The sequence below is a fragment of the Neovison vison genome, chromosome 6 (assembly GCF_020171115.1).
Source record: "Neovison vison isolate M4711 chromosome 6, ASM_NN_V1, whole genome shotgun sequence".
Taxonomy (NCBI): Eukaryota; Metazoa; Chordata; class Mammalia; order Carnivora; family Mustelidae; genus Neogale; species Neogale vison.
The window spans coordinates 60,582,229-60,608,873 of record NC_058096.1 but is presented as its reverse complement, the minus strand read 5'-3'; the positions used below and the strand labels follow the sequence as shown (position 1 = coordinate 60,608,873).

The following is a 26,645-nucleotide window of genomic DNA, read 5'->3' as shown; positions in this document are numbered from 1 at the left end:
ACTAAGCGGCAAGAAAGAAAGCCTGGTGCACAAAGGCTGAGTAGAAGAGGAGTCACCAGCAAGAAAGAATGAGGGAAATACCAGGGAGGTATGAGCAAAGTCCAGAAGGAATGATGTCATGTAAATCAAGGGAAGAAGGTGCTCAAAATGGAGGAAGCATATAGCAGTGTGGAATGTTGCTGACAGAGCAAGTACAAGGAGCACATACATGGCAAGTACAAGGGTGCCAGGGAGTGAACGGCCTGGAAAACCAGTTCAATAGGACTAGCACTGGTGGTAGGGAAAGAAGGGGAAGGGGGAAAGAAAGAGTCAGTGGGGAAGGGGGAAGCAGCCAGGGCATGAGGAGCCTTGCAAGCAGTGCCAAAGAATATGGGGTTTATGGGGCACCTGGGTGGCTCAGTGGGTTAAAGTTTCTGCCTTCCGCTCAGGTAATGATTCCAGGGTCCTGGGATCGAGTCCTGCATCGTGCTCTCTACTCAGCAGGGAGCCTGCTTCCCCCCCACCCCCCCACCTCTCTGCCTACTTGTGATCTCTGTCAAATAAATAAATAAAATCTTAAAAAAAAAAAAGAATATGGGGTTTACACTGTTAAAATATAATAAGCCACCTACTAATTTCACATAGAAAAGTAAAAAGTTCAACACTGTGTTTTTTGAGAGACACACTTTTAAAACTATCATCACTGTAGTAACAATCTAAAGGACAGATTACAGTGTTAAAAAGAGATCATTAGAAGACTACTGTAATGGTTCAAGCTAGAAATGATGAGGGGCTTCATGAAAAACACGACATGGCTGGAAAAGAAGAGGTAAGAAACAAGGATACCTCCAGGTTTCCAGCTTGGGGGACCAAGTAGAAGGACACATACACTTCACTGACCAAGGGAAAAGAGGTGGAGGAGTTCTACTACTCATCAAAAAGGTAAACAAGAGGGAACAACATAAGAATACACATACTTCCCCCTTACCAGGCTATTTTATAGAAAATGTGACTAAAATAGTTAGCAATTTTACATTTATTTTTTCCAGGTAGGTTTGAATGTTGCACTTACTAGATTTATAGCACTACTAGAAAACTTCCAGATTTCCAAGTAATTCCAAAAGAAGTGATCATTGGGGAAAAGCCCAAGAAAAAGCAAGGGGATTTGATAAGGCTGAGGAGTATACAGAAGGATGGATGACACTCCTCCAAAAGGTCTCAGAATTTGACATTAACTTCATCAACCGACCACCTTTTGGAGAAGGGCCTCAGCACTGTGGGCACCCTGAAGCTGCGCTCAGAGCGGCTGACGTTAACAAGCCACACTCCCAGACGGCATATACTCACTCAGTGGCAAATACATTCACGGACAATAGGGGAGCAGGCCTTTCTAATCATCCGAAGTCTTTCCTTCTGCCACACTGGGTGCCTCAACACCTTGGCGCCAGGTATTAGTAATCAGAAACTTGCATGATAAGCATGGAATCAGAGCAAAGGTGGACAGTTTTCAAGGACCAATTGTGATGTTGGTGTGGCCTGATGATTCATCTCTGTACATTGTCTAGTGATCACAGTCTGCCTCTGTGACTCTATTTTTCTGTCCTAAGCCCTAAGTTCTTGGCCTAAGGCCAGCCAAACCCCCTTCAGACTGACATACTCCTTCTTTATATATACTAACACAATCAATCAACTATTTTAAACCCATTTTCCCCCCCAACACCCCTGAGGAACAGAACACCCTTTTGTCATTCTCCTATTAGCAATTCCCAAAATAGAAGCTAGAATGACAGACACCATAATTTGGAGGAGGGTCTGTATACATCTGCAGAGCACCTCTTATCACCTCATCCCTAATTCTGCCACATATACCTCCTTCTGCCCTTAGGGAATAAGTCTGAAAGCCATTCTGTCTCATTTGGAATTTTAAACGTGTACAGATTTCTGCTGTCAGAGGCCCTGGGTTTAAATAATCACTCTTTCATCACTCTCTCAGGGCACCTGGGTGGCTGATTCAAGGTTCAGCTCTTGATTTTGACTCAGGTCTTGATCTCAAAGTCGTGAGATTGAGTCCCACTTCACACTCCATTCTGAACATGGAGGCTATATGGTGTTCCCTCTCTCCCTCTCCCTCTGCCCCTCTGCCCACTAGCACACACTCTCTCTCTCTCTCTCTCAAGGAAAAAATAATAATAATCACTCTCAAATGTACTCTTAAATTAGCATCAAGAGCTAGTTTCATAGAAGCCCCTATGTACTGGCAAGAGAGACCATTATTATCTCACTGAAAGAACATTTTCATCCTGCCTGTATTGTATCAATAATCCTAAATCCAATAATATTATATCACTAGGAACATGAAAGGATCAATATTAAGATTTGAGCTTTTAACAAAATTTTTAAGCCTGTTAAAAGTAATAACCTTATATATACATCTTTTTTCTTTTTTTTTTTTTTTAAAGGATTTTATTTATTTGTCAGAGAGAGCACACCCACGAGCCGTGGGAGGGACAGGCAGAGGGAGACGCAGGCTTCCTCCTAGCAAGGAGCCTTGGATCCTTGGATCCAGGACCCCAGGATCATGACCTGAGCGGAAGGCAGACACTTAACAAATTGAGCCACACTAGTGCCCCTACAACTTGTTTTTGTAGTAATTCAAGTACACAGAAAATAGCACTCTTTTGGCAATTGAGGATTCTTTAGTTTGTCTAATCATTTGTTCTCACGGCACACAGAGATTTAAGAAATTGAGTCAAATGAACACTGAACTTAGGGCATACCTTGAATGCTCTTTCTGTAATTAAAAGCCTGTGTTTTCTTCCCATCATTTGCCTTTTCCTTGAGCAGAGAAGTATTGTTACTTAAATGTAATGATTATCAGGAGTCTAAATCACTGAGGTTTTACTAAATTGAGTCAAAAAGTATTTATTGAGCGTCATCTATTTATAATACAACCCTTTAACTTACTGTCCTCTTTTGAGAATAAAGGGCACTATGGCCAGAGTGCCAGAAGACAGTGAGTACATCAAGATGTATGCCAAACCAGCTCTACAGTAAACACTGCATTCGTCACTGGACATAAAACGATGAGCAAGACAGACATGGTCCTTATCTTCAAGATGTTTATACTCAAATGAGAAGAACAGAAATAGAACAAAAAATTAGAAGGGTAATGAATGTTACAAAGGAAAAGCACAAGGTGTTATAGGAAGGTGAAGGAATGGACCTTAGACTTAGTTTTATTAATGAGTATCACTTCAGACTGAGGGGTGGGAAAGAGGCAGGCACAAAGACCTAGTCTGAAGATCTCGTGCAGGGAAAAAAACAAAACGAAGCAAAACAAAAAGGCAGAACACTTAAGAACAAGGAAGATGTACTGAGATGAAGCCGGAGTGGTGGGCTACTGTCAGATCATGGGATCCCTATAAAAAATTGTACATTTTTATTCCAAGAGAAATGGGTATTAAGCAGGAAGCTAATATTAGTAGGTACGCATTTTTTAGAAAGATAAATTTGGCTGTAATATTGTTCTGAGGTCAAAAACTTTCTGTGAAAGGCTATATAGCAAAAGTTTGGGCCTTGTGGACCATTCCGTCTCTGCTGCAACTACTCAGCTCTGCCACTGCAGTGTGAAAGCAGCCAAATAATACATAAATAAATGGGCATGGCTATGTTTCGGTAACATTTTATTAACAAACAGTGAAATTTGAATTGTCATGAAATATCCTTCTGTCATGAAATATTATCCTTTTTTTATTTGTTTAAAAACGTAAAGCTAGGGGCCCTGGATGGTCAGTCCATTAAGTATGCAACTCTTGATTTCAGCCCAGGTCATGATCTCAGGGTCGTGAGATCAAGCCCCAAATTCAGCCTCGTGCTGGGCATGGAGCCTGCTTAAGGTTCTTTCTTTCCTTCTCCCTCTGCCCCTCACTCCCCTAAAAAGAAAATAAATAATAAATAAAATAAAATAAAAATGTAAAGCCATATCCCACTCTGTGGGCCATAGAAAAACAGGTGGCAAGATTGTTGGGCTCTGATGTAGAGCATGGACGGGGTAAGAGCTTTAAACTAAACAAAATAGCTGAGGGGGGGAGGGGCCTAGAGTCTTACCTTAAACCATGGTTGCACAGTTATTTACAAAAGACAGAAACTATACATTATTTGTATGGAAGAATGGAGCTGCCACTGTCTTTTGGCTGCACAAATCCCAGATATTCAACGTGCTGTCAAGAAAAAGGGTGCTAAGCTCAAAGGCTGTGAACTAAACTGACTTGCATTATATTACTGCACAAATAAGCATAGTGACAGTTTAAACACATGTTGCAACATTGAGGATTTATGTTAAACTAAGTCAAATATCTGAAATAAACCGTTCTTTCTGAAGCAATACATCAGAGGAAACCATGAATGAAAAAAATGTACTTTTATTTTTTTAAAAAAAGATTTTATTATGCTGAGTGAAATAAGTCAAGCAGAGAGAGTCAATTATATGGTTTCACTTATTTGTGGAGCATAACAAATAGCATGGAGGACATGGGGAGTTAGAGAGGAGAAGGGAGTTGGGGGAAATTGGAAGAGGAGGTGAACCATGAGAGACTATGGACTCTGAAAAACAATCTGAGGGTTTTAAAGGGGTGGGGGGTGGGAGGTCGGGGTACCAGGTGGTGGTTATTATAGAGGGCACGGATTGCATGGAGCACTGGGTGTGGTGCAAAAATAATGAATACTGTGGGTGCCTGGGTGGCTCAGTGGGTTAAGCTGCTGCCTTCAGCTCAGGTGATGATCTCAGGGTCCTGGGATTGAGTCCCGCATCGGGCTCTCTGCTCAGAAGGGAGCCTGCTTCCCCCTCTCTCTCTGTCTTCCTCTCTGCCTGCTTGCATCTCTCTGTCAAATATATAAAAAATCTTTAAAAAAAAATAATGAATACTGTTGTGCTGAAAATAAATAAAAAATAAATTTAAAAAAAGATTTTATTTATTCATTTGAGAGAGAAAGGACATGAGGGGGAATGGCAGAGGGAGAGTGAGAAGCAGACTCCTGCTGAGCAGGGAACCCCACTCAGGTTTTGTTCCCAGGACCTGGGGACCATGACGTGAGCCAAAGGCAGACACTTAACCAACTGAGCCACCCAGGCACCCTGGGGGGGAAAAATGTACTTTTAAAAGCATTCTTTCTCAAGGAACCATACTTGACTCCATTTTTTTTCCCTTTACGTGGATTTATTTTATTGGAGAAATCAATACAGAACACACACACACAGACACATGCGATTTTAAAATCATTTTGTTATATTTACCTTCATCTTTTTTCTAGATTAATGTGCTTTAAAGCCTTCTCATGTAAAAAGTAAGCTAAGTAGACATATTTACTATTACTCTCAGATTCCTAATTACAAGTAAATATGAATATATTATTCTGAACTTAAAGTCTCTTAAAATATTTTTAATAAATATGACATTATTCAAAAGACTTGTGTTGTTTTATAGAACTCTGTAGTTACACTGTGCATTTTATGGATTTTGTGGGGTTTTTTTTAATAGTATTACAAAAGATAAGAAATCTAACCAATGTGGCTTTATCACTTTAAAAAATAAAGGATGGGGCACCTGGGTGTCTCAGTATGTTAAGCATCTGCCTTTGCTCTAATCATGGTCCCAGGGTCCTGGGATCCAGTCCTACATCCAGACCCATATTGGGCTCCCTGTTCAGCAAGGAAGGCTGTTTCTCTCTCTCCCTCTGCCCATCCCCCCTTTCATGCTCTCTCTCATGCTCACTCTCTCTCTCTCTCAAATAAATAAATAAAATCTTTTTTAAAAACCAAAGAACTTTTTCAATTTGTTCATTAAAATTCAGATCTCAGTTTCCTCCTTGGCTCATCTGTAAACCTGAACTTTATCACTTTCCTGGAGTTGTTTTTATAAGGATGTATCACAACTTTCTCATCTGTGATAAGCACAAACTGGATTTGGGGAGGGACACTCAGATCAGGTGCATAACCAAATGCAGTAGCAGTCTTTGGCTCCTTATTAGAATGAGGGAAATGTACCTGGGGGATTTCCAGAGCACTCAAAATCCTTGGCACTGGAGAGTAGCACTAGCCAGGTCCCTAGGGCAACACTGGAGTTTTCACCCTATGCCATTAAGAGCAGCCCACTGTCGCCTGGGTGGCTCAGTGGGTTAAGCCGCTGCCTTCGGCTCAGGTCATGATCTCACGGTCCTGGGATCGAGTCCCGCATCGGGCTCTCTGCTAGGCAGGGAGCCTGCTTCCCCCTCTCTCTCTGCCTGCCTCTCTGCCTACTTGTGATTGCTATCTGTCAAGTAAATGAATAAAATCTTTAAAAAAAAAAAAAAGAGCAGCCCACTGTAACTGTAGCAATGCATCCGAACATGGTGGGCCTAAGCCCAGAAAGAGGCTTCCTGCAGCACAACCTGGAAAGGGCAACACAGAGCTGTAGGGCAGCAAGCCTTAATGCAGCCACTTCATACTCTTGCCAGTGGCTGCTGCAGGCCACCAGACTCCTCACTCTGAGGCCCGCATCACCCTGTCCGGGACCATGGCCATGGGGTTCCAAGGAGGCAGGATGCCCAAATGCCAAGAAAGACTCAGGAGAGTGGGACAAGCTTGGACATGGTACTTTGCTGCCAGCCTTTCTAGTCCCTTGAGGAGGGAGAAGGGGCTGGGCTTGGGAAACTCCCCCACTCCCTCACCCTCCATTTGGGGACTTCCAGACCACTTCCTACCCCCAGCACTCCGGGAAGTGAAAGCATCCCAGTGGGGCACTGTTTGGAAGTCCCTGACCACAGCAGGTGGCCCAAAGTTGGAAAAACATTCAACCCTAAGAGCCAAGGAGGCCACAATTTGTCCACTCCAGTGAGGGACTTAGCTGGAGAGTCGGGAAGAGAGAAGATAGAGTTCTGGCATGTGGTGTTTGAGCTTCAGCAGCAAAGGAAACTTTCTTATCAGTTGGAAGTCTCTACTCCACCCTCCAAGCCATTAAAAAAAAATAGATTTATTGAACTATAAATCACATAGAACAAAACTCACTTTAAGTGTACAATTCAGAATTTTTTCGCATATCCTGAGCTGCACAACTATCACAACTTTTAGAACATTTCATCTGCCCAAAGTTACCCAAATCCATTAACAGTCAACTTTTCATTCCTCCCTCCTCCTGGAAACAAATTTACTTTCTACCTCTGTGAATTTGCCTATTCCGGACATTTCATAAAAGCAGAATCATACAGTATATGTTTTGGGGGGATGGGTTTTTTTCACATACGATAATGCTTCAAGGTTCATCTATGTTGTAATATGTATTGGTACTTCACTCCTTTTTATTGATGAATAATATTCTATTGTGTGAATATACATTTTTCTCACCATTCATCAGTTGATGAACATTTAGGATGTTTCCACTTTTGGGCTTTATGAGTAATGCTAAGAACCTTCAAGTGCAAGTATCTGTGTGAGCACACACTTCCAATTCTCTTGCATAAAAACCTAGGAGTGGAATTGCGGGATCATGCAATAACTATGTTTAACATTTTGAGAAACTCCCAAACTATTCTTCAAAGTTTTCATAATTTTACAACCCCACCAGAATGTGTGAGAGATTTCATTACTCCATATCCTCAACATTTGTTAATGTCTATTTCAGCCATCCCAGGGGTTGTGAAGTAGTATCTCGTTGTGGTTTTATGTTTCCCCAGTAGCTGAAGACATTGCACATCTTTGCTTGCACTTATTGGCCATTTGTATACCCTCTTTGGAGGAATGACTATTTGAATCCTTTGTGCATTTTCTTAATAAGCTATTTGTCTTTTTCTTGTTGAGTTGTTAGAGTTCTTGATATGTTCTGGATATAAATGCCTGATCAGATATATAACTTGCAAATACTTTCTCCCAATCTAATGTGTTGTCTTTTCACTTTCTTGATGGACACCTTCATGCATAAAAGTTTTTAATTTTGATGAAATCCAATTTATCTACTTTTTTCTTTTGTCACTTGAGCTTTTGGTGTCATATCTAAGAAACTACTGTCTAATCCAAAAGTCATGAAGAGTTATACAGTTTCTTCTGAAAGTTTTATACTTTAAGATCATACCTTTGGGTCTATGATCCATTTTGATTTAATATTTGTATATGGCCTGAAGTAGGAATCAAAACTCATTCTTTTGTATGGATCATTTAGTTATTCCAGTACCATTTGATGAAAAGACTTCTTTTCCTGTGTCACTGTTCTGGCACCCTTGTCAAAAATCAAATTAGGGCTGATAAGTGTAAGATTGTATTTCTGGACTCTCAATTCTATTTCATTAACGTGTATGTTTAGACCTACATCAGTAAACCTACTCCCTTCATTATTGCAGCTTTGTAGTAAACATCAAAACAAAAAGTGCAAGTCCTCCAATGGTACAGACTGAATTGCATTCCCCTAAAATTGGTATGTAAAGCCCTAAACCCCCAATGTGACTAATTTAGAGGTAGGGACCTTAAGGAGAAAATTAAGGTTAATGAGGTTGCTATGGACTGAATTGTTTCCCCTCAAAATTCATGTTGAAACCCGAACTCCCAACACTTGGAGTAGGGCCTCTGGGAGATAATTAGGTTTAGATGAGGTAAATGAGGGTGGGACTCTCATGATGCGATTAGTGCCCTTATAGGAAGACACCAGAGAGTTAGCTTGCTCTGGCTCTGGCTCTGGCTCTGGCTCTCTCTTTCCTTCCCGGCTGTGTTAGAACACAATGAGAAGGCCAAGAAGTGTTCTCACCAGAACCCCACCAAAGCTGTCACCCCAATCTCAGACTTCCAGCCTCTAGAACTATGAGGAAATAAATTTCTGTCATTTCAGTCACCCTGTCTATAGCATTTTGTTATTGCAGCCCCAACTAAGACAGAGTTGTGAGGGCGGAGCCCTACCCTAATAGGACTGGTATTCATGTAAGAGGAAGAGCCACCAAGAATGTGCATGAATAGAGGGAAAGCCATGTGAGGACACAATGAGAAGGCTGCAAGCCAATGAGATGGGTCTCACCAGAAATTCACCTTGTCTATTCCACGATCTGGGACTTCCAGCTTCCAGAAGCATTAGAAAATAGATCTATGTTGTTTAAGCTGCCAGGTATGTAGTATTTTGTTATGGCAGCCGTAACAGACTAATTAATCCAATTTTGTTCTTTTTCAAGACTGTTTTGACTATTCTGGGTACCTTGCATTTCATATGAATTTTAGGATCTGCTTTTCAATTAAAAAAAAAAAAAAGACTAAATAAATAAATAAATAAATAAATAAATGCCAGTTGGGATTTTGATAGGGATTGCAGTGAATCTGTAGATCAACCTAGTAAATGGGGAATATTGCCATCTTAACCATATCAAGTCTTCTGACCCATGAGCATGAGATTTTTTTCACTTGTCTTCTTTAGTTTCTTTTAACTATATTAACTTTCCGTGTTCATCTTAAAGTTCTTTTGTTAAATTTATTCCCAAGTATTTTATTCTTTTTGATATTATTATAAGTGGATAATTTTTTAAAATTTTGAGACTGTTCACTGTCAGTGTATAAAATATAATTGATTTTTGTATTTTGATCATATATTCTGCAACTTCCTGAACTTTTAAGTTCTAATGGGTTTCTAATGATTTCCTTGGAATTTTACAAATACAAAACCATATCATCTGCCAGTAAATATAGTTTTATTTCTTCATTTTTAATCTGAATGTCTTTTACTTCTTTTTCTTGCCTATTTTCCCTTCCCTATTGAAGTCAGAACCTTCAATACAATGTTGAGTAGAAATGGCAAGAAAGGACATTCTTGTCTTTTTCCCGACCTAAGGTGGGGAAGCATTAGTCTCTAAGTATGTTAGCTGTAAGCTTTATCAAGTCAAAGAAATTCCCTGCTAGTCCTACTTTGGTTTTGGTTTTGTTTTTCTTTATGTTGGATATTGTCAATTTTTTTTTTTTTTTTACTGTGATGATCATGTGGGTTTTGGCCTTTATTCTACTAATATAGTGTTATTACATTGAATGATTTTTTTAAAAAAAGGTTGTATCTATTTATTTGACAGAGAGATCACAAGTAGGCAGAGAGGCAGGCAGAGAGAGGAGGGGACAGGCTCCCTGCTGAGCAGAGAGCCCGATGCAGGGCTTGATCCCAGGACCCTGAGATCATGACCCAGAGGCGAAGGCAGAGGGCCCCACTGAGCCACCCAGGTGCCCCCATTGAATGATTTTCATATGTTCAATCAACCTTGTATAAATCCTACCTAGTCACGGCATTTAACTGTTTTAAAATTGTTTTTATATGTTGCTGGATTTGTTTCACTAAGTTACTTAGGTTTTGTTGAGGATTTTTATGTCTATATTCATAGACAAAATGAACATAGACACAGTGAACATAAATATTGCCCTATAAAAGTTTCTTGTGAAGTTCTTTGTCTGGACTTGGTTATGAAGGTAATAATGGCCTCTTGGACTGAGTTGTGAAGTATTCTCTCCTCCTCTATTTTTTGAAATACTTTATGAAGGATTGATGTTAATTCTACTGTAAACATTTGGCACAATTTACCATTGAAGCCATCTGGACCTGAGCTTTTCTTTGTGGGTAGATTTTTTTTATTGCTAATTCAATCTCTTTCCTTGTTATAGGCTTATTAAGATTTTTTATTCTTACTTGAGTCAGTTGCAATGATTTATGACTTTCTAGTCACAATTGTCCATTTCACTTACGTTAACTAATTTGTTGGCATAAAATGTCCATAGTATGAACCCTTTTCATTTTGTAAGGTCAATAGTAATGTTATCAGTTTCACTTCTGAATGTAATAATTTTAATTTTTTTTCTTGGTCAGTCTAGTTAAACTTCACTGATCTTTTCAAAGAAAGAACTTTTCATTCTGTTGATTGTCTGTTTTTCTATTCTCTATTTCATTCATTCAGTTCTAGTCTTTAGCATTTCCTTGCTTCTGTTTGTCTTTAGTTTGTTTTCTTTGCCCTAATACTTAAGGTGGAAAGTTAGGTTATTGATTTTTTTTTTTTTTAATTTGACAGAAAGACATAGCAAGAGAGGGAACACAAGGAAGGGGAGTGGGAGAGAGAGCAGCAGGCTTCCTGATGAGCAGGAAGCCCAATGTGGGGCTTGATCCCAGAGCCCTGGGATCATGACCTGAGCCAAAGGCAGATGCTTAACAACTGAACCACCCAGGCACCCTGAGATCAATCCTTTTTTTAATATGGATATTTATAGTTATAAAATCTCCTCTATTCATTGCTTTAACTGTACCCAATGAGTCCTGGTATGTTATGTTTTTGTTTTCATTTAACTTGAAGATTGTTCTAATTTCTCTTGTGATTTCTTCTTTCACTCATTGGTTATTTAGGAATGTTTTATTTAATATCCACTTTTTATGAATTGCCAAATTTCTGTTATTGACTTTTAATTTCATTCCCTGTACAGTCCATTGTATTATTTCAATCCTCTTGCATTTATTAAGTTTGCTTCTATGACCTAGCATACGGTCTATCAGGAGAGTGTTCCATGTGTACTTGAGAAAGATGTATATTCTCCTTTGAGTGTCTCATAGATGTCTTTTAGTTCTAGTTAGTTTATAGTTTTGTTCAAATTTTCTATCTCCATGTTGATCTCTGTGGTTATTCTACCCATCATTAAAAGTGGGGTATTGAAATCTCCAACTATTATTAGATATTAATAAAATTATCTATTTCCCCCTTCATTCTGCTAGTTCTGTTTGATGTATTTTAGGGTTCTGTTATTAGGAGTATACACACACCCACACACACAACACACACACACACACACACACACACACACACACACACAGGTTCTGTTATTAGATGTAAGTTTATAATTGTTATATATTCCAGATGGATTGACCCTTTTATTATGATAAAACATCATTCCTTGTCTTTATTTTTATCTCAAAGTCTATTTTGTCTGATTCTACTGCAGTCACTTCAGCTATTTTTTGGATACTATTTGTAATAGTGTCTTTTTTTCCATCTGTTTGTATCTTTAACATGTTTCAAACAGACAGCATAGACTCAGAGCATGTCTTTTTTTTTTCATTCTTTCTGCCTACTTCTGCCTTCTGATTGAAGTGCTTAATCTGTGTTTAATGATTTAAATATAATGTCTGCCATTTTGATATTTTCTATGTATCTTATATCTTTTTGTCCCTCTCTTCCTCCATTACTGCCTTCATACCTGTTAAACAGATAGTTCTAGTGTACCAGTTTTAATTCCCTTGATGTTTCTTTTACCATATTTTTTAAGTTATTTTCTTGATGGTTACCCTGGAGATTTCAGTAGTCCCCCTCCTTATCCACAGGTTCACTTTCCCCCCTTTCAGTTCCCACAGTCAACCACAGTCAGGAAGCAGATTGTCCTCCTTCTGACACACCATCAGAATGTCAGTAGTAGCCTAACAATACATCACAATGCCTGTCATACACCTCACCTCATTGCATCATGCAGTCATTTCATTATCTCATATCATCACAAGAAGAAGATAAGTACAGTACAATAAGATATCTTGAGAGCAAGAGAGATACCACATTCACATAAGTTTTATTATGGTATATTGTTATAATTCTATTTTATTATTATTTTTATGAATCTATTACTGTGCCTCATTTATAAGTGAAATTTTATCATAGGTATGGATGTATAGGAAAAACATAGCATATATATTGAGTTCAGTACTATGTGCAATTTCAGGCATCCACTATGGGCCTTGGACCATATTCCCTGCAAATAAAAGGGAGACGTACTGTAAAATTAACAACATAACTATGGATTCTGTTTTGCTTCGTGGTTCATCGTGGAATTTGTATAGTCTAGTCAAATTAACTCCAGAAAAATTCAACTTGCAAACACTGTGGAGGTACACATTGGGAGGTTGCTATTATAAGAAGCACCTGCCTCTGGTATGAACACTTACCTTGTCTAATAGTACATTCTGCCACAACCTAAAGATACTGAGGTAACTTCTATCTCTGGCGCCAAAAGATGTAAAGAAAAACTGCAAAGAAAAATGGTGAGATAATTTCAGTGTCTTTAAAAAAAAGTGGGGGTGGGTGACAGTATCTGTCATGAAGATCTGTTGGCACCTGCTATGATTAAAGCAAACTAAAGGGACACCATTCCCTATTTCATATATTATTTTTGTTTCACTCTTTGCTACAATAGAATAAAAATAGGTAATTGGAGGTTGAACAAGGTGTCTTTACAAACTATCTTACAGGGGCATGTGGGTGGCTCAGCCTGTTAAGTCTGATCTCAGGGTCCTGAGATAGAACCGCACATTGGGCTCCATGCTCAGCATGGAGTCTGCTTAGAGTCTCTCCTTCTCCCTCTGCACCCCCATACAGGCACAGGCTCTCTCTCTAATGAAATAAAATGTTTAAAAACTTGATCTTACAAGAAATACAATTTTATCAATATTTACTCAGAAAAGGAGCTTGAAATAGGTAAATATTTATCTACACATAGTTTATTACAATAATCTTTAAAACTTATAAAAAAAAGATTAAAACTTTATTTATTCTGAACTTTCCAAAAAGGCATGATTTGGTGCCCTTATGAGCCAAGTATACATAAAGTATTAAAAAAAAAAAAATGCAAGTGGGGGCCCCTAAGTGTCTCAGTCAGTTAAATGAGTGACTCTTGGTTTTGGCTCAGATTAAGATCTTATGAGTCATGGGCTCCATTCTCAGCAGGGCGTCTGCTTGAAGATTCTCTCTCTGCCCCTCCCCCTACTCATGCACACACTTCCTCTCTCTCTAAAAATAAATAAATGAATAAATCTTTCAAAATTCAAGTGGATTTCAGAGATCAATTTATTTTAAGGATCTTAATTTCAAATCATATCTTTCATAGTCTTCTAAAAAAAATCCAGAAATGCTTAATTTCTACTAATTATAGATGTAAAACACCCATGTTAAAACTTAACTTTGCTTTGAATGCTATAGAAAAAAAATAGCATGTTTCAATCTATAATTCTATGTTTGCTTTTAGCCCCATCTCTTCCTCTGCATTTAACTGATTTTGCAAAGTCACGTTTTAAAATAGGCTTTTATGAGAAAATCTGACAAGTGACAGCACTAAATACAGTCTCTCAGTGTATCATCCTTCCGACCCCATAGTTAGTGACTTTTCATGATTGAGTAGTTATTTTTAAGGATGAGAAAGCTCAGTTATATGTTTGATTTGCTAAAAAAAAAAAAAAAAAAAAAAAAAAGTCAAACAAATAATATTTTGGGCATTTATACTTTTCATAGAAAAATTTTAAAGTGCTATTTTCCAGTTAATAAATTGAAATGTTGCTATGTAACACTCTCCATGAAGCAAAACTTTTCATAACAAGACTATATCGAGGAGATTTTCCAAACAGAATTATATACATAATATATGGCCTAATGATAACTACTTAATGATAACTACTTATCCTCTATTTCCTTTCCTTAGACCAAACTGTTTTGCTTTCTTGCATTATCATAATCTTATATCATTTTTTTCAGATATATAGATAAGAAAAATCTCCTAGTCCATTTGGTTCCCACTTCTTTTTTTTAGAACTATTTTTTCTATTTATTTGAAGCACAGTAAAAAAAAAAAATGGTACATTTTGAAAATTCAGTGGCACAAGGTACACTGCCATAACTTGAGGGACATTATACAATTAAAAAAATAAAAGGAAACAAAAAGAAAAAAAATTTCCATTTGAATCACTGCATTACATAATTTTACCTGCCCAAACAGACCACTTACAAATATTAGGTCAATAAACTGCTAACATTCATAAAAAAGTAACTTTCTTATAAAATGCAAGAATTTAAAAGACTGGTATCTGAACAAGAAAAGATAAAACTATAGTTCCCACTTCTTAAACTAAATAATTTATCAATTCTGTCCACTCTTGTATATAATCTACCACTTAGTCCTATGACTTTGGGTTATTTTTCTTTTCTTTTTTTTTTTTTTAAGATTTATTTATTTATTTATTTGACAGAGAGAGATCACAAGTAGGCAGAGAGGCAGGCAGAGAGAGGAGGAAGCAGGCTCCCTGCTGAGCAGAGAGCCTGATGCAGGGCTTGATCCCAGGACCCTGGGATCATGACCTGAGCCGAAGGCAGAGGCTTAACCCACTGAGCCACCCAGGTGCCCCTTGGGTTCTTTTTCTTTTGCTTAATTTCCTCATCTGAGAAAAATGAGAATAAAATATAGAAACAAATTTTTGTGAGAATTAAATAAGAAAATATCTATACAGAACTTAAAACAGTGTTAAAGGGGCACCTGGGTGGCTCAGTGAGTTAAGCCACTGCCTTCGGCTCAGGTCATGATCTCAGAGTCCTAGGATCAAGCCCTGCATCAGGCTCTCTCCTCAGCAGGGAGCCTGCTTCCTCCTCTCTCTGCCTGCCTCTCTGCCTACTTGTGATCTCTCTCTGTCAAATAAATAAATAAAATCTTTTAAAAAAAATAAATAAAACAGTGTTAAAACAAGCATATTCAACAAATGCTAGTTGTTGTTATCATTATTAAAATTAAAATGCTTGATCCTGAAATGTCACTATACATGTGAGAAACAGCCATACATTGGGCTTAAGAAGGCACAGTCAGGCTGTCCACAGCACCATTGTTAATAATAACAAAATATTGGAAATGAACTAATGATCAAGGGAACCATGGTAAATTCGTTCTATGTAATACTACACAGCACATGAATAAACAGAAATAGCTCCATCTAGATGTGCTATGACTCCAAGAGATATTAACTTCTTTTTAAGAAAGAACTGGAAACCAACATGTATAAAGTAGCATTTGCTTCAAAAACAAAGCAAAACTATATATATATACACATATATATGTATGTCTATATAGACACACAAAGATATAAAATTGCATGTGTCTATATGTGTATTTATAGATATAGATATTTATACACAAAAAGGGAAAAAGTCTGAAAAGATACATATCAAACTGATAACAGTGTTTGCCTCTAGAAAAGCAATGGGATTAGGGATTATAGGCATGGAAGAAAGATGTTAGTTTAAGAACTGTTTTGTGAGTTTCTTAGGGAATGCAATATATTGATTATAAAATTAAAAAATTTTTTTAGTTCTTCTTCCTTTTTTAGTTCTTCTTCCTTTCCTGAACAGTTCAACCCTAAAGCTGTTGGTGGAACAGAGAAAGCTGGCATCCACAGTAGATGGGAGGGCAGAGAAGAGCTGTAGTAGCCCAAAACAATGTCAAAACCAGAAAAGTTGAGGAGGTTGTCCACATGGAAGGATATAATTCTATTTGGAAAATCTCCTTGATACAGTCAGAGCCCAAGTAAGTAAGAAGGGCCTCCATGTATGAGGGTATAGACTATCTGGGGTGATATGTGGAGTGATGAGGCTTCAGAGTGACAACTTACCCTCAAATAGTTCAGAGGGGAAAGTTTTTTGTATTGTACTGGGAAGTATTCTGTAAGTGTAAGATTATTTAAAACAAAAATAAAATGTAAAGTACATTTGAAAGAAACTACAAGATTTAAAATTATCACTATAATGATTCAATGTTATAATAATGTTTCTCTCCCCTGCTTCTCCCCTTTCTCTCTTTTTTTTTCATTGCTTCCCTTCCTCTCTTCCTTCTCCTTCCCTCTCCTTCTTCTCAATGTTTGCCTTCTTTTCCTCCCTTCTTCCTTTTTCTTTCTCAGCATTATGCTTCTAATGTCACAAACAGAGCCCTAATAAATATTCCAGGTGGGTTCAGAAAGATTCTTCATATATCCCCACTAAAAAGTAGCAGATATTGTAGGTAAATAATAAAAATGATGACAGTTAAAGATAACTACCATCCTAAAAAAAATATTATAGTGATTATGTGTTTACTTATATACTACCCCAAATCTCTCTGTTCACCAGAACAATTTGTATTTTTTTGTTTGTTTTTGGTTTTTTTTAAAGATTTTTATTTATTTATTTATTTGACAGACAGATCACAAGTAGGCAGAGAGGCAGGTAGAGAGAGGAGGAAGCAGGCTCCCTGCTGAGCAGAGAGCCAGATGCGGGACTTGATCCCAGGACCCTGAGATCATGACCTGAGCCAAAGGCAGAGGTTTTAACCCACCGAGTCACCCAGGTGCCCCCAGAACAATTTGTTTTTATTAGTTGCTTTTGTGCAGGTATTATTGACTAAATAATATCATGAAATTATTAGGGTACTCAGAAATAATCATGTTTTACTAATGCTTTCCTTACCTACCTCTTATAATGAAGAAGTGAAAAATATGGGAAAAAGTTCTCTGTGAACTATAAGCACAAAAAATGTTAGCAGTCATTTAATTAGCAAAACGTATTTAACTATACAGAAATTTAGTATTAAATACGATGTATCTCTACTACAAATTCCTAACTCCAAGAAAAATTACCAACACTGATGTATCAGTATGATGCAGATTTTCTCCACATTATGTAATAAAGCAAAGGCAGAAAAGCTTTTCACCTTTTCACCCTCTGTAACAATCTGGATAGCATTTGGGATGAGTCGAGCAGTTTTCTCCTTAGTCATGAAGGTTATGTTCTTTAATGCAATACAAATCTAAACACACAAAAGAATGAAAAATTATTATATGGATTTTTCAGAAACATGTAGAGCACAAAATACCAAGTATTACATCAACCTAATCCAGAATATTCCACTGAAAAACATGAAGGAGTTAATAATAATAAGTACATGCTTTCATTCTCTGAAAAAAGCAGGGTAAGCAGTCAGATATTCTCCCCCGTCAATAATTTCCTCCACAGCTCTTATCTCTAAGTTTAGGATAGAGTGTGAAAAGACATGGGGGTGTTCATGTTCCATATTAACACATACACACACAAACAAAATCCAGACAGTCTGTCACATAAGACATGATTTTGGCAGTCAAATGGATGTATGTTCAAGCTTTTTTCAACCTGAAATCTCTTTCTCAAACTGTATTAAATATGTACAAATGGAGCTCAATGTACTAAGAAAATAGATTACATACTTCAACAGTATATAAATTGTATATATATATCTATTACATGCAATACAAGTACAATATACAAATATAAATATATATTTATTTACTTTGGGAATCTAAAGTATATTATTTTTAGGATGACTGCATATATTTCTACCTATGCAATTATTTGTATCAACAAATCAAATCCAAATACATCTTACTGTAGTTTCCCATCTGAAGATGTTGCTATAGAAACACAGCCAGTTTTCTGAAAGATATAGACGTCCCTGAAGCAAAATGTCCCTCTGAAGAGCACAAGCATAATCTAAACACACAAGAATAAGGAACAGCTTATTCACAAAAATCTGGCAACTTTATAATCTTACTTTAACACATGAAAAGTCATCACTCTTTGTTCATTAGTTTGTTTGTTCATTCAATCACTCACTGATTCAGATACTTTGGGCACCACACAACAAATATTTTGCTGGAACTAGCATTACCAAACATGGGCCTTGCCCTCATGGAACAGTCTAGAAGGGAAGGTATATAATAAACAAACAAATACAAAATAAGTATAATGATCAAAGTGTAGAGAAAGCTATGAGAGACTATAACAAAGAGGACACAGGTATGAGGGCATTGGGCAGGGAGAGTGTATATCAGAAAAAGTAGTTCTTAAACTAAGAACTAAAGGTCAATAAATGGTCAGCTGGACTATGAGGAAAGAGCATGTGCGAAGACCCTGTGGTAGAAAGAAAAAGCATACAAAGAACTTTGGGCTAGAGAAGCTGGAGAAACTAGATCATGTAAGGTTCACAGGCTATGGTAGACTGTGAACTTTACAAGAAGCCACTGATGAGGTGTTTTGTTTTGTTTTGCCATTGATGAGTTTCAAGCAGAAGGGGCCCGATTAGATGTGTATTATCAAGACTAACAATTTAACAATTTTTTTTCACATTATGAGTATAGATTCATATAAATGAGTTGAAAGTCCAGGGGAAAACTGATGGTGGCTCAGACTTAGAAATGACAGTATTGAGAAAGAAATAGTTTTATGTAACTACTTTACTCAAGTAAATATACTTGAGATATTTAAGAGGTAATACTGATGGGGGAGTGGTGATTAGACATTGGAAAAGGGTGAGGAAGGGGACAATAATTATTCAAAAAATTGTATAGATTTTAAGTTAGTTTCAAAGTTGATCCTCTCTGCCTCAGCACTAAAATCCAGCAAAATCAGGAGTGTTCTGGTAAATGCCACTATCCACCAGTAAGTTAATACCATGATTTAGATTTGGCTCTTTGGCTAATGTAAATAGTATGGCTAAATTATCAATAATTCAAGATATAAAGGGGTGCTGTTGATGGAGTTTGGGAATATAGGTGAGGTTTGGTGGGGTGAGCTCTGAAGCTGACAAACAAGAAAGAATTCTTGAGACATCTCTGGTGCAAAATGGTGGTTTATTAAAGCACAGGTACAGGACCGTGGGCAGAAAGACCAGCTGTACTGCGGTTGTGAGGGGTGGCTGATTATATACTCGGGAGTAGGGGGAAGTAAGGGAAAGCATTTCAAAAGAACTTTCATATGCTGAAGAGGACCCACCTACAAGATACCTACAAAATACTGGAGGCCACGACCTTGTCAAGTTAAGGTTGTTTTCCCCTCTAGCTGGGTATTAACATTAAGACAGTTGGGAGATTCCTGGAAGAATGTCACAGGTGTCCCACCCCAGGAGTGGGAAGTGGGGGGTGGGTTGCAGGGTGTCAGCTTTTGCTTTGTCTTCAGCTTGCCTTCTGCTCCCTCATCACTGTGAGAAGATTTAGTTTAACTGATAAATTTAAAAACTATATAAAGTGATTAACAATTTTAGGAAAACATCATTGAGGTATAAACCTCAAAATATTTAAATTCAATCAGGTTAAATTTCTAAGCAAATACTAAAAATTGAGCAAAGTAATTCAGTCTTGCAAAATGTTTCCTTCAGCAGAACAAAACTGAGATGCCCCCAAACAAAAATCCTAGTAAATAATTAAGTAGATTAAGTTACTCATTATGGGTATGCATCTCTAAAACAGGGATTGGGCTCAAGGTCACCTTGAGGTGTCCTGAAATTTTTATCTAAGCCACTGAATCATTTTATTAATTTAGTGCTTCTTGCATTTCAGATCAGAAATACTTGGCACACTTATTAAAACACAGATTGCTAGGCCCCTCCCCAGAGTTTCTGATTAAATATGTCTGGAGCAGGGTAAAGAGTTTCAAGTCTAACATGATCCCAGGTAACACCAACACCGCTAGCCTGTGGACCACACTATGTAAAAGGCACCATTTTACATTAACTATGTTCAAAGCTATAGCAACCAACCAGATTATTTTAACTGAAGACTATTTGACATAGATTGACAGACTTTTTTCAGTGTTTTAAAAAAGGGTTTCCCTGGGGCACCTAGCTGGCTCAGTCAGTTAAGCATCTGACTCTTGATTTCAGCTCAGGTTATGGTCTCAGCGTGGTGGGATAGAGCCCCAAGTCCCATCCTGCTCCAAATTCAGCAAGGAGTCTGCTGAAGATTGTCTTTCTCCCTCTTCTTCTATTCCTCCCCCCAACCTCTAGGATAGAGGTGAAAAAGGGGAGGGGAGTGGGAATCCCAAAACAGATGTATTTTATTGGAATAAACTATACCTCAATAAAAAAATTTTTTTGTAAAATGGCTTTCTAGCAATATGGCCCATGCAGGAAATGAAAAAAAAATTTTTTAAGCCAGGAGATTTTACTTTTTTTTTTTACTCCTAATTTCCCTACTGATAAGTAAACGTGTAATTATCATATCAGAAGGCAATATTCTACCTGATTTGATTCAAATAACAATCTGATTCATCTAGAATGGAATAAGAAAATGTTTAACAAAAATTGGTCTATAAAAAAAATAGGCCTGTGGATTTTATAACTTTATAATTAGTGACTAGAAAGATAGAATAAAATTAAGTAAATTAACCAAGCAACATAGATCACTTTGATATGTGTGTTAACATCAACTAACTAGTTATTACATAATTAATTTTGGAACAATTGAATGGCTCCAATTCTTAAAGATTTATTAACTATAACACAACAAAGTTTAGAGTGGAAATATGTACCAAGTGTTATGGAAATACAGATGGAGTGAATAAGCACCATATACTTCTAGAGTAAAATTGCATAATAAATAAACAAGATGCCCTATTCATAGTTTTATCAAAAGATTTAGACATCATCTATCTATAAGGGAGATAACAGTGAATTAAAAGAATGTGTTCTTAAACAATCATGTCAAGAAATATACATCCCAAAGTATTCTTTTCTTTTTTTTTCCAAAATATCCTTATCTAGCAGCAATCATCTATAGGAAAACAATAATGCTAACATTGCCTTAAAAAAGACTCTCCAGAACAACATTTTAAAATCTGCTTTCAAATTTAATATTTAAATTATAAAAGAAACCATTCTTGGGAACCTGGGTGGCTCAGTGGCTTAAGCCTCTGCCTTGGGCTCAGGTCATGATCTCAGGGTCCTGGGATAGAGCCCCGCTTGGGGCTCTCTGCTCGGCAGGGAGCCTGCTTCCTCCTCTCTCTCTCTCTGCCTGCCTCTCTGCCTACTTGTGATCTCTGTCTGTCAGATAAATAAATAAAATCTTTAAAAAAAATAAAAAATAAAAAAATAAACAAGATGCCCTATTTATAGTTTTATCAAAAGATTTAGACATCATCTATCTATAAGGGAGATAACAGTGAATTAAAAGAATGTGTTCTTAAACAATCATGTCAGGAAATATACATCCCAAAGTATTCTTTTCTTCTTTTTCCAAAATATCCTTATCTAGCAGCAATCATCTATAGGAACACAATAATGCTAACATTGCCTTAAAAAAGACTCTCCAGAACAACATTTTAAAATCTGCTTTCAGATTTAATATTTAAATTATAAAAGAAACCATTTTTGGGAACCTGAGTGGCTCAGTGGATTAAGCCTCTGCCTTGGGCTCAGGTCATGATCTCTCAGGGTCCTGGGATGGAGCCCCTCTTCGGGCTCTCTGCTCAGTAGGGAGACTGCTTCCTCCTCTCTCTCTCTGCCTGCCTCTCTGCCTACTTGTGATCTCTGTCAAATAAATAAAGTCTTTAAAAAAAAAAAGAAAAAGAAACCATTCTCCTTTTTCATTTTTTATTTTTTTTAGAGAGAGAGTGAGCAGGGAGAGATAGAGGAGAAGAAGAGAGAGAGTTCCAAGCAGGCTTGACACCCAGTGTGGAGCTGGAGGTGGGTCTTGATCCTACAACCCCGAGACCATGACTTGAGCCAAATCAAGAGTTGGACACTCAACCAACTGAACCACCCAGGGGCCACAACCAATCTCCTTTTTTATACTTTACATTTTTTTGTGTTGTTTGCTTTTTACTGAGACAACTGTAAAGGTAAATACAAATTGAAAAAGAAAAAAATTAATTTTCCCTGATACAAAAAGGGGGAAAAAGACTTCTTCACATCTCTTTGATTATTTTCTGTACAAAATTTGTAAATTCTTTCTTGCTCCTTTCAGATATATGTGGATCTTTTTAAAAGTGAAATAAGCACCTGGGTGTCTCAGCGGGTTGGGCCTCTGCCTTCAGCTCGGGTTCTGGTCTCAAAATCCTGGGATTGAGCCCCACATAGAGCTCTTTGCTCGGCGGGGAGCCTGCTTCCCTCTCTTTCTCTGCCTGCCTCTCTGCCTACTTGTGATCTCTCTCTGTCAAATAAACAAATAAAATCTTTAAAAAAAAAAAAAAAAAAGTGAAAAAAGCCCCTGGCCAGTTTTACAACCCAGGAATGTTTTCTTAAGGACCTAGCAGTCACCTCTTTAAAATGTGAACATCAAGAAAGACAGCACCCTTTCTCCCCCTTTCTGTGATACAGTAGAAGCTTAACTTCAGTGGGCATCTCGCTCTAAGTTGTAAAACTAACTCTTGTCATAAAGATATTAAGTTTATTTTTCCTATTCATAAAGCCAGTTAGTTAAAACAGAGAGTAGCCCCAATTATCAGGTGAATTTATGATGAACTGTGTGCGATAAATAGTACTACCAGTCCTCTTGAAGACTAGTTATCATTTATCTTTAGAGCATTTTTAAAGGGTTGCAACTGTTCAGTTATTTAAAAAGGTGAGATTTCTGTCTTTCTTCACAATCTCTTTTACAGATTACCTGTGATGCAAATCCCATTCCAGTTGAATGCTTATTCAATAATAAAACTGTTTTCTTTCTTTTCTACTTTTGTGGAGTTTTCTGGATGGGCAGGATATTTTCTTTTTAGTTATATTTCCCCAACTTAACATTTTCTTTGGCCAGGATTAAGCAAGAAAAAAAGAAGGCACAAATGAATATTAGGAGTGAAAATGTGGACTCCAGCTAAAGCAAACGTTTTTAGAAATATTCTAGGGAGAGTTAGTTGTCCTAATCAAGGATTCACACTTGGGATAGGTCAGCTAACAATTAGACTTTAATTAGGACTATACTCCTTCAGCGGCTACTGTAAGCCCTTCTGTTACCTTTATTAACGGTTTAAAAAGAAATGTTTGGCTAATCAGCATAGTCACATTAGAAAAGGGATTTCATTAGTGAAATTAGTGGCTTGTTTATATTGGATGCTACGCATGGGGTCACACTGGTGAAATCAGTTGTATAAATATACATGGAGTGGTTAAAATCTTTTAGAGATCCTCTTCATCATCATCATTATAAGTACAGAGAATAAAAACCTAGTAAGCTTTCACCCTTAGGTATGGCACTCAAGTGTTATCCTACAACAGTACTTCTCAAACTTTAGTGCATATAAATTACCTGGGAATACTACTGGAGGAAGATCTGTGTCTTCTCCCCGACACATTTAATTATTCAAGCATTTATAACAATATAGATTGATGGATATTTATTTTATTCTTCAGGTTATAATCCAATATTGTCATTATTGATTTTATTATTGCTCAAATTATTCTGTCTTTGACCACTGGGAGTTTTTTCAAGTTGGCTTCTTTTTTTTTTTTTTTTTAAGCACTTACTTATTTTCTGGCACTATAAGACTACAAGATACTCCACAGTCACTTATCTTGTATTTTTCAATGTCCCAGCCCCAGAATGGGCCATTTTTTCAAGGAGCTCTCATTCACCAGTTGAATGACATCTTGGTTATTCCCCAATTATTACTAAAAATGCTATAAACAATCATGCACAGGACTTTTGGGAACACAGCTTTACAGTTCACTTAAGAAAATAATTAGGATTGGTTAAGCGTATGTGTAACTTTACAAGAAAATGCCAACTTGCCATCCAAAACAGCTACTCCAGTTTGCACTCCCACCACTAACGGACGAGAGTCTGCTGAGCAGAGAGCCCAATGCGGGGCTGGATTCCAAAACCCTGGGATCATGATCTGACCTGAAGGCAGAGGCTTGAACCCACTGAGCCACCCAGGTGCCCCGGTTATATATTCTTTCAAAGAGGGCCAGTCCTGTTCATCTTTAAAAAATCAGATATGGGATTATCAACTATTTTCTCTCAGTCTGTAGCTTAGTATATTTATATGTGGTATTAATTCTACTTTGTAAAAGTCTGTACTCTCCAAATTTTATAAAATGAACAGGTTTATTGTATCAGTGAGAGAACACTACAAAATGTAAATTTTTAAAAGCAAATTTACATGCTGAAAAATACCTAGAAAAGTTATCTGAACAATTTTAACCAAAATTATATGTAGGTACTATGATTACCAATAATTTTCAGTTTTTTTCTTTATATTTTTCTCTATAGCTTTAATGTTTTATAATGAGTATATGTCACTGTATCATCAGACTCTTTCAAGATGGCAACAAGTATGATAAATTTTGTAAAGGTTTCCATGAAAAGTATTTAATTTCAAGTGACAAACTGGCAAGAAACATTTGCAACACACATGAAAAAGATCTAATTTTTTAAACATCTAACAAGCTACTACAAATTAAGAAAAAGACAAACAACCACCAGAAAAATGGGCAAGTTTATGATGAGAAATGTTCACAGGAGAAGAAATACAAATGGTTTACAGACATATGAATAATGTTCAACCTCCTTTATAATTAAAGAAATGCATATTTAAACAAGGATGAAGTACCATTTCTACCAAATTCTACTAAAGCAAAGTTCCTGAGCTGTGGCAAACAGGTACTTACATACACTTAATGAAAATGCAAATTGGTGAAGCCTTTTGGAGTAAATTGTCAATAGGAAACTTTTTAAATTATTTTTTGAAAGATTCTGTTTATTCATTTGACAGAAAGAGAGATAGTGAGAGAGGAAATGCAACCAGGAGGAGAGGGAGAAGCAGATTCCCTGCTGAGCAGGGAGCCTGAGGTGGAGCTCACTCCCAGTTCCAGGACCCCAGGATCATGACTTGAGCCAAGGGCAGACGCCCAGCGACTGAGCCACCCAGGCGCCTTTGGCATCGGTAAACTTTTTAAATGCTCATTACCTTTTCGCCGCAACTTAACTTCATAAAATTTATCCTACAATATGTGCGCACATACGTGCCAAAACAAATGTAAAAGTTTCAGTGTAATATTAGCAGAAATAGTAAAAGACAAGAAGCAAACAAAATGTCCATCAATAAAGGATTTGTTAAATAAATTATGGTACAAAGTTCATTTAGTGGAATACCAGGCAGGCATTGAAAGAATGAAGTGGATTCTTAGGTAAGGCTAATAAAAAGAGCTCAAAACAAAGTTCAAAGAGTAAGGCACCGTATGTTCTAATTTAAATTCCGTTAGGGATATATGTACATGCCTCTTGAAATACCTGCAGAAAATGTTTGGAAATATACATTAAAAAAATCACTAAAAGTGGTTATATAGGCCAGGAAAAATGTTGCAGTAGTCTTGGTCAGAAGGACCACTCACTTCCCATTATATGCCCTTATATAGCATTTGAATATTTCGTCATAAGAATGCATTACTTTCAAAAGTTCTTAGAAGTTGTTTTAATTCATTATAATGATATTAGGTAATAAGCTGAACTATCTAGAAATTCAGTTACATTTTATGGAATATTGCCCAACAGTATCAGAAATCAGAAATTTCTATGAATAAGTGGTTTAAATGAAATACACACTAAAATTTTGATTTTTATTTTGATTATAAAAAATCTATATTAAGCTTATATCAAAAGTAAAGCACTTTTTATAAGAAAAATGGTTAAATTTTTCCTCTTAAAGTCTATTTCAAATAAAATCTATCCAAAAGATTTCATGAGGGCACCTGGCTGGCCCAGCTGGAAGAATATGTGAATCTTGATCTCAAGGTCATGAATTCAAGTCCCACGTTGGGTATAGAGACTACTAAAACAATACATAAATAAACTTTTAAAGAAATTAAAGTTTACACGAAAATAATATAGCCCTACTTGTGAGCTCTCTCTCTCTCTCTCTCTCTCTCTGTCAAATAAATAAATAAATAAATAAAATCTTCAAAAAAGAAAGAAAGAAAATAATATAGCCCTAGAAAATTTTATAAAATTGCTCTATAATCTGTTAAGGAATACATTTTTCCAGGGAAAGGTAATACATATTGAACATCAAATTTAAAACTTTTCCTACAAACCATATGAAACAACCAGCAGAAGAAATTGTGACAATAATTT

The 26,645-nt window shown here is 36.9% G+C and overlaps 1 protein-coding gene across 1 annotated transcript in view; it reads right to left on the bottom strand.

Moving 5' to 3' along the window:
• Positions 1–26,645, bottom strand: part of GRAMD1C (GRAM domain containing 1C) — a 92,914-nt gene that overhangs the window by 41,997 nt on the left and 24,272 nt on the right. The window contains exons 4-6 of the mRNA XM_044251412.1: positions 18,194–18,297; positions 17,486–17,581; positions 12,936–13,016 (exon numbers count right to left, since the gene is read on the bottom strand). Of these exons, the coding sequence (XP_044107347.1) occupies positions 12,936–13,016; positions 17,486–17,581; positions 18,194–18,297 (281 nt within the window). The remainder of the gene's footprint in view (positions 1–12,935; positions 13,017–17,485; positions 17,582–18,193; positions 18,298–26,645) is intronic.